The 9,592-nt window shown below is 36.6% G+C and overlaps 1 protein-coding gene across 10 annotated transcripts in view; it reads right to left on the bottom strand.

Moving 5' to 3' along the window:
* Nucleotides 1-4,725: 4,725 nt before the first annotated feature.
* The window catches only part of OSBPL5 (oxysterol binding protein like 5), a 1,550,034-nt gene continuing 1,545,167 nt past the window's right edge, over nt 4,726-9,592 (bottom strand). For all 10 annotated transcript variants that reach the window (XM_044059004.1, XM_044058998.1, XM_044059002.1 and 7 more), the window contains one exon: nt 4,726-6,652. In XM_044059004.1, the coding sequence (XP_043914939.1) occupies nt 6,517-6,652 (136 nt within the window). In that variant the 3' untranslated portion in view covers nt 4,726-6,516. The remainder of the gene's footprint in view (nt 6,653-9,592) is intronic.

Here is a 9,592-nt window from a genome sequence, read left to right as displayed (position 1 = left end):
CATCCCCTGTAATTCCACTGGACACAGCCAGTAGGCCTATGCCAACCCATTCCAGTGAGCCTTCAGATATTGGGCAGGTGGAGGGTGAGACATTCGATCAGGTTAGTGTGGTTACTGTGGCTTCTTTGCCTGTTGATTCTGGCCATAGCCAAAGTGTGGGTGAGGTGCGAGAAAGGAAGATTGTTGGTGATGCTCCGATGAGGCCTGCTATCCATGCTCCATCTGATCCAGGTGTGTCTTCCCGTGATACTCAACATGTGTTTAGGGCCATCATGGAGGTACAGGCACATTCCAAATGGTCTTCCAGAGAAATGCTTAGGGTTGTAAATGTGGCACAGGTTGACATGCATGACTGCCTCCACCATGTTGTCAGTTCAATGGACTGGATGAATGACATGTTGGAATGGGTAGTGTCTGTGATGGAACATCTTCTGGGAGGAAAATGGCATCCACGTGGGTATAGGTTAGCCACATCATCTAATGTTAGCTGTTGTGGCCGCACCCAATCATGGTCCCATAGTGGCACTAATTCCACTGCTCCATCAGTGGTTGAAGTGTCCATACCCAGACATGGAAGGCCATGGGGTTGTGGTCCTGGGCATCCTTGTAAGAAGAGCTTGTCTAGTAGACATCAGTCACATTCAGGTTGCAGCATTGCATCTGCCATGGGCATGGAAGTGCCAGTGCAACTCCTGGCACAGCCTGTTCTCATTGTTGGGTACTACAATGATGAACTGCCACCCCTACCATGCACAATTTACACCTGTCAGACATACCTATACAGAAAGCTAGCACAGAGCTTGGCTGTGTTCTTGCAGACATTCACATACCAACTTCACCTGGAAGGTCCATACAATCACACCCACAACAGTTGCATGGTTCAGCCATGAGGCTTAAAGCTTATTCTGTCTCAGTGGCCATTTGTTACTTTACTGAAATCAAATATCTGCCCATTTCTCTTTCTTACTCACACACACACTCACCTGTGGGACATCACCCCTAATGAACATCTGATACAGTTGGGAGGTGTGCTAGATATATGAATTGTGGTAACTGCCTTGGTTGCCAGCACACACATTGAAGATAATTCCTTTTGCATTACACTTGGCAGTTAATGGAATGGAAGCCCTTTCTATTTATGTAGACTCTTCCCTGTTTCCTGGGTGGTGCCTTGATTTCTATATGGGTATAATCTATGGCACACAGTATTTCAGGGTAGTGTGCTACAGGGTAGAACTCTTGCATATTTGTGGCTCTATCCTCAGGAGTACAGGGAAAAGATATATGGTCAATGGCATGTTGGAGCATATCATTCAGGAACTGATGGAGGATTTAGTTTTATGATGACAGAAAAAGTTTTGAAAGACACACAACTGGGAGATTTTAGAAGCCATACAGAGAGAAAGGAATTGGATTGGATAATTAAACTCCAAGCAGATAAACTCCCATGGCTCAATGGCAGGGTCTCTTTCAGACCTGTACTGAAATCCAGAGGGTAGTTTAGGTGATGTAAGTTATGTTTTATTGATTCATTTATCTGAATGGATGTTGCTAATTGAGACATTTTGCTATTGGTTTGTAGTAATTTGAATTGTTTTATATGAGTTGTGATGTATTTTTGTTTTAATGGTCTGATGAAGCACCTTTTATGGTGAGATAGTGGCTACTTGTCTTTATTAAATGCTTGTGATTTTACACCATTACCTTTGCCGTGTTTTAGTGCTGATACTTTTTATTTCTGCATTTGACTTGTTGGTGTTTCTCGGCACTCTTCATTCTTTGTGGGGAATGATTTCTTCATCTGAACACTGTAAATATAATTTGTATGTCTTGGACTTCTGTCATCTTACCTGTTTAATAATATCAGATGGTGTCTCTCCAAAGAGCATAAGTTTAATCATATGAGGAAAGAATGCAGTATGTACTTTCTAGCGTCCAGACCAGTGGCCTTGACTTCCATGTGCAATACTGCCCTCAGCTGATGAATAATGTCTGGAATGCATTGACAACGACAGAATAACAGTCCCTGTTTTTACGTGATATTCTGTCTCATTATGCCTTACAATGGAAATTCAGTCTATACAATGTCCTCTTTATCTGTCTTTGACTTAACAAAATACACATAGACCATGTCCTTTGACACCTTGATATCTTCATCTGGTAAAGTCATGGTCTTTATTATTATCTTACCAGGTTGCTCTATTTTCATTACCCTGAGAAGTCCAAGAAATGCATTTATGAAGCAAACTCACTGTGTCATAATCGTCCATGAAAACCTTGATAAGTAATTCCCATATGCTTTTAAACACCTTTGGGCTAACTGTCCATCATTTATTCTTCACTTTTGGATTTTGTCTCTTGTCTTTATTACTTGTAATGCCTCCATAGTCATGGCCCACACTGAAACCAACTGATGGCTGCAATTTGTATGTCCACTTTTCCTCCAGTGTTATAGAGTACTAATGTATAAACTATGAGCTGTGCCAGTGGAATTGGTCATTGTAATTCCTCTCTTCAGTCCTACATTGCCTTGCCAAAAGATTTTGTATAATACCCATATCTAAGACAAATAATTTAAAATAAAACTCCACATCTGATTTCCTGGAATATATGGAGATGCTGTGGGACCCAGACTGGTGTTGCCAAAGCCCCAGCTGCCAACTTCCTGATCTGCTCTCAGTATAATTAAGCAAGAGAGTCATCTAAGGTTCAAAGGTGTGGGACATTTTAAGCCTAGCCAATTATCCCATATGAAAATCAAACCTTGCGCTTTGCGTCTGCAAGGTAAACATCTTAACCATTATGTCACCCTCCCCCAACATCAGGACTTACCAAACTATATATCTGACGAACTCTAAGTCACTGTAGTATAAAAATGCCTAATTATTATGTCCATTTTTCTCTTCCCCTAGCTGGTTATTTACAATGTGTACTGATTTTTCCAAACTAACTTATATGGCACTACTTATAAGCTGTTTCTCATGGAGGTCTGTAGTTATGACTACTGGAAAAATTCTAACTCAGAAATAATCCCTGAAGTTAAGTTATTACTCCACAATATCTTCTAATTCTAACGCAACCTGCTGAATCTTTGCACATTTCCATTTTTTGACCAAAAACATTTACCTGACACACTGCAGCCTAGCCTCATTGAAGTATTCCAGGAAGATCAGACCCCCAAATTTTCTTCAGATCCTTTACTCAGATCTTCTGTTACAATTTATTGCATTCTGTCCTTATAAATGTAATCCTTCTCAAAAATTATCTATCCATTCATATCACTCACAGGCAGAGTTTTGTAAACATGTCAGAGCCTGGAGAAGCGCCAGTGTTGCTTTTCTTGATGCTATGATTTCTTTCAGTGCATTCTCTGATTTATTCACTTATGTTTTTAAGGAGCCTCTGTCTTGCGGTCTATGTCTGAAAATGAAATGAACTGCATATTGCAGACCCCGCAAGCTTCTTCTGGGTCAACAGTACTTTTAGCTCTATATTCACTCTTTTTGAAACTATGCAGTGCATGACTACATAATTTGACTTACTCTTAATGCACAAAAAAAATCATCTAAGTAGTAGATTGTACTATTATTTCTACTTACCTGTTTAATACATTAATGGCTGCCCCATTGTCTAACATATATGAATACAACAGTCCTCTTCAGATTTTATATCTAACAGTACTTGGTTCTTTGTGCATATTGATAAAAGTTAAATACAGGTTCGTTGTCAGATCTGGCAACCAGTGCCCTTTTTTCTTTAGCCTGTACTTATGTCACTGACACTAATGCCCCCCCAATTTCAGCTATCATTCACAATCCTTTGCTGGCAGTAGCTGAAGAAATCCACAAAAGCACTGGACTCCAAACGGCAGAGATACTCCCCAGAGCTTTATTCAAGTTAAAAATAAAACGTAAACCATGTAAAAAGTACTAAAAAGTACTAAAACAGAGACCGTGAACGTACAAAAACAAGACTGTGAAATCAAATAAATGTTAAGTGCTTTTCGTCCGGATCCTATCCGGACTTCTTCAGACAAACAATCAATCTTGAAATGCAGTTTAAATAACCTCTGTAATACTGGCCTATCAGGTCCCAGTATTCAAGGTTTAAAAAAAGGTGGACTACTTTACTATAAGAAATTGATGTAAAATATGGTTAGAGTAACACCGATTATGTTACCATGTATTTTAAGCAGGTTTTATGTTTTATTTACGGTCACAAGAGCAATAGTAAATATGACTTTAACTTTTTAAACCTTGAATACTGGGACCTGATATCACACAAGCTGTACTCTTATGTATTCTGTTTACCCATTTTTTGAGTGGTTTTATGTTAGAGTAGTATTTCCATTGGACTATACAGACAGAGGAAGAAAGACCATAGAAAAGATAGCACAGAAGTTAAGGTATGAACCCCCAAATTCTAAACCAGCTTATACTTGCTGGAATATGCTGCACTGATTTTGTATGCATTTGCTGAATGGTTACATTCTGGGGCTGTGTTTTGCCTTGAGCATAGACTGCATCAGAATTTGACCTAGAGCTGTAATCCTAGAGCTCTGACATTTCTAGAGCCTTCTGCACTGGCTGTGTGTCCTAAATAATTTAACTTGCCTTTCTATTCTACATCTGAAATCTGTTATGGGGTACCTTACCTGATGAAATACGTAAGCCACATCCACCATCTCCTCAGAGTTGTGCAGTAAATCAGGCGACATACAGAAGGTGCAATGCAATTTCTTTTTTATTTGCATGTGTAAATTACTTTAGACGTATCTGACAGAAAATGCAAAAATATAATAGGCAATATCATGAAACATTTACAAAATAAAGATCCAGCCTTTGCTGGGTTTACCATCCATTCAGGATTACTTTCTGGAAGCTATAAACAACTATATCAGTACTCAGACTTCATTTATCAATTTACATAGGAAGAGTCACTTTGGACAAGGAAGATTACTGGGTTACAGTAAAGTCAACACACACACACACACACACACACACACACACACACACACACACACACACACACACACACACACACACACACTACATATCCTACTGATAAAATGAACAAGGAAGACTACTGTATACATGAAATGCTGGAATGCCCAGATTATGTTGCTCCTGGTGTGGCTAAGGAAAGAGTTGGAGATTCTGTCTATTGGTTAACATTTGTGCTGGAGTGTTAGATAATTTAAGACTTATTAATATTTGTGTTACTTTATTTATGTAAAACCAGTACAAAACAATGTTGCTGTTATTTTACAGTAAATGTTTTTTTTTTTCTTTTACAAATGCTGAAACAAAAGCAAATAGTTTAACAAGAAGAAAAATGCTACTAAGCTTAAACTTCTTTTATACAAATATCCAGTATCCATTCTTATGTGACTTGGTTTGTAGTTACATACGATGCTTCCTTATATACATATTTCATTGTATTAATGAATTAGCATTGCTTATTCATTCTTTAATAAGTCCTGTAGCTACAAACCCAATCATAGGATTGTAGCTTAAAGTAGTGTTGCTAAACTTTAAACTCAGCATGTCAAAACTCACAACTCCTGAAAATCAGATTCTATATAATTTATTAAAACAATGTCCTTTTATTTATTTGCAAAAGAGGTCTTCAGTCTTCTCTGAATAAGGATTGGAATATTGTGAAATACATGATTTAACTTAACTCTTAAGTTTCATGGCATGTATTACATATAATTCAACAATGGAGGAACAGTTTCCTCTTTAGGCAATGTATTCTGCATTCCTTCACTCAAGGAATTATGTTTTTTAATATCTGAATGCATACATTCAAAATTGTATTTCTCAGTAGTACCTAATATTTCTTCTACTTTTTCTTAGTCCAAAATGTAAATGTATAGCTGAATTTCTGGTACATTTTTGACATGCATTATTCAGAAATCCTGAATAATTGTTTTCAAAATGGGAAGCTGGCATGGAGAAGTACCTTACAGCCAAGCTACAGGTATCGTATACATTCCATATACTTACAACTTGAAAATGAAGGAACCGGAGAGTAAGTAATTCTGACAAACACAACTTTGTTTCTCCACTTCATCTACTAATGTAACATGCTCTAAACATTCCACAAAACATAGAGACTACAACATTCTCTGCATCTCTAAAGAATGTCAGTTTTACCAACATCTGTAAACATTTGCCCTTGCAGGTGCATATAAATACTGTTTTTGGTAAATTATAGCAAAACAAGAAAGACAGGATATATCAAAATTGCACAATTATAAAGTCATATTTGGCTTTCATATTAAGGCCAATATAGGCATTAAAGACAGTGGAAACAGAGGAGACACATGTGGCAATGAAAAAAACATCAGGGTAGAAATGTCTTAATATCCTCGGCTTCCTGTTTCCTTCTATTACCTCATACATTATTTTAAAGTGCTGGTGCAGACATGAATGCCTTGCTAGTATGACACAGTCTTCAATAATTTGCTGTTTTTATTGCTGGTCAAATATATAAATATATATTTGTACTTTTTCATTTAAATACATAATTAATAAACAACTGGCATGTAAGGAGAACACAAAGTATGAACCAGCAACGGTAGTTCAGGAAGATATTTTCAGGAAGATTCTTGGCGTGCAGAACTCTGCTGTTTAGTGCAGTAAGATTCCTAAAAGCCAGATAAAAATGAAACACATTATTAGAAAAGCTGTTACCCTCTACATTATCCTAATTTAGCAATGTTGACATGAAACATATTATTATGTATATTTAAACTCACACAACACAGTTTTTCATCACAACACCCACACGTCACAACATTAGATTGCTGTGTGAATTCAGTGACTTTACTTCAAATACCACCTTCTCTCACTAGCGTTTTGAATTTGACTCACATAATCATCTTTGCACCTCATATTAATAATTTCACAAATAATAGTTCAGCCATAGTCCGGATATGAAGATACTGCTCTTCATAACATTCTTAACTGTCACAGACATATCACAAGAATTTGGTCTAGGAAAAACTTTTAATACCTCCATGGTTAGTCAAGGTCAAACATATTTCTCCTTTGATAAAACATTAGCCTGTTAGCTGAACTACCCAAAACAAAGAATTCTTTAGTATTTGTCTTCAAAGCAACTACACAATAGATATTTTCACCACAGTTGTGAATATTACATATAACAAAATATTCCTTTTCAACACAATAACAAAACCAAAATTACACCATGAAGGATCACCAAACAACAGATATCAAAACTTAAGACAAGAGATATAAATTCTGGTAATCATGAGAAGTCAACAGTTTAAACTCACTCATCCTCTTTCAAACAATGGTAAATGAATGTAAACTTGAACCAAAACTAAAAAAAAAATATTCCTGCTACAAAAGAAGACAAGAACAATTACAAACCAAGTGCAGAAAATATTGACGACAAACCTACCAGCACCAGTTTGAAACACTGTTGTCCCAAACTAAATACAAACAGGTATGACTGCACAGAGCACAATTATCCTGTTAAAGTCTTCAGGATATTCTAAAGTAAGCAATGTTACTCTTCTATTATTCTCTTTGACCTCATCCATCTTCACCATATATAATGATTATCCTCCCTGCCGTTTCTTTTTTCTTCATTTTTTTACTTCTTATCCATAATTACTTGGGTAATGAAAACCCAACTAAGAAAAGAGAAAAGGAAAAAAAAATAACATTCTGAAACAGACTCTCTAAGACTTAATGAACTACACATTTTTTGTCTTAAATTCTACTGAAGGCTACTACCCTGACATGTTAATCATTTGGTATAAATCTAAAATTATTCCTCACCCCCAAAATAAACACATGAATAAAAGTAAACAAATCCATACCATTTCAGACCTCTTATCTTATTTCCTTAGTAAAAATCACTGTAATTTATTTACAGTCTACTGTCTCTTAAATAACTCATTCATTACATTAACACAGTTCCATTTTCAATTCTATTACTTAAATTTAAGTAACAAACTAAAATCATAAAATGTGATGGGGTAAAATTTTCTTTCAAAAACTTATTATTAAATGCTGTAATAATAATAAAATAATAACAGTGAATCACAACAAAATCATATAAGTAAATGAACATAATAGCTATGATGTTATTACTTGATCTCACTAAACATTTGCACAGAAATGCTCCTTTCTGCTTTACAATAATTAACTGTACATGGCATCTCTGGCATATAATGTGGCTGCTTAATAGTTACTATATTCAAAGTGATAACTGTTTTGTAAAAGTGTAAAATTAAATCTTTAGCAAAGACATTCCTAGTTATGGAATACCATGAGGCTAATCTCACTTTCTTTCTCCCTGTTGATTGATTTATAATGGACTCCACGAGCCTTCATTGATCATCTAATATCTCCTCCAGCTACATTATTAACCAATGCATTCTCCCCTGGGGCTAGGGCCCATCAGAATATTCTTCCACCTCAGGTTAGGAGTAGAGTACTGTGGGAGTGCAGTCATCTCGGACAAGTTTAGGGGGTTTTTGCTTACAACCCTAACCCTCTGTTGAAGGGAGGCTTGTAGTTCAGATTGGCACATGCATGCTTACATGCCAGCCACACCCAAATGCAGTGTTAGATTGAATGGCAAGTTACACATGACATGTCCCTTCCCAGCAGAGCAGACTATACCCCTTCCCCTGGTATGTGTAAACTTTTACCAGCTGCTTTGCTCACATGTGCTCCAGGCTACATCCTCCTCTTCACCATGTTTAATATCCACATTGAAAAAACAGTAGGCCCTAATACTGTCATATTTGTAGTTGCTATGGTCTTCTACAAAAGCAGCTCCTAAATCAAAATGATAAAGCAGTATCTCCAACGGGGCTTCATTCTGGTGTTCCACAAAAGAACTATTCTATAACTGCAAAATAAATCCAATTCATGTACTGTGAATCAACACAAGAGTTGCAAGGATACAACCACTTACATTATTGCCCTCATAGCACATCAAATGAGGACGTTTAGCAATTTGTGTACCTCAGTGTCTGACACATCTGTTCCAGTCACATCATAAGTAAACACCATAACAATTAAAATGTCAACCCCCCCCCCAAAAAATGCCATTGACACACAAAAAGTCACCATATTGCAAACATGTTCTGCATCTACAATCACAGCACGGTTTAATCATATTTACTCCGTATACATAATATTAAATGTATATAATGTACAACCAAACAAATTTGCCATTTTATAACCTTGCTTTCTCAATGCACTAACACTGCTGATGCAAACTTGCACCCTGTATCTTATATTCACTCAACCACTATGTTCAGTAACTCATAAATGATTCCACCTGGGCCATTGGCCCCAGCAAAAAACATATTCAACATTAATAATTCCCAATTCCTGCTCATATTATAGGACCAAAACACCACAAGTTTAGGAAGACCAAGTGACTACCTTATTAGTGATCAAAAAGCCTTCTTGTCACGTGCCATAAATATCTGGAATCAGCTACTTGACAACAGTTAAAAATACCACAGAACAAATGAGATTAAAAAATAGTCAAATACCTTAGTACTTTTTCAAAATGTATCTGTTTCTCAAATCAAAGG

Source organism: Protopterus annectens, chromosome 17.part0, assembly GCF_019279795.1.
Source record: "Protopterus annectens isolate FY-2018-M chromosome 17.part0, PAN1.0, whole genome shotgun sequence".
Lineage (NCBI taxonomy): Eukaryota > Metazoa > Chordata > Ceratodontiformes > Protopteridae > Protopterus > Protopterus annectens.
The sequence above is the reverse complement of the archived record's forward strand: the minus strand, read 5'-3'. Positions and strand labels throughout refer to the sequence as shown.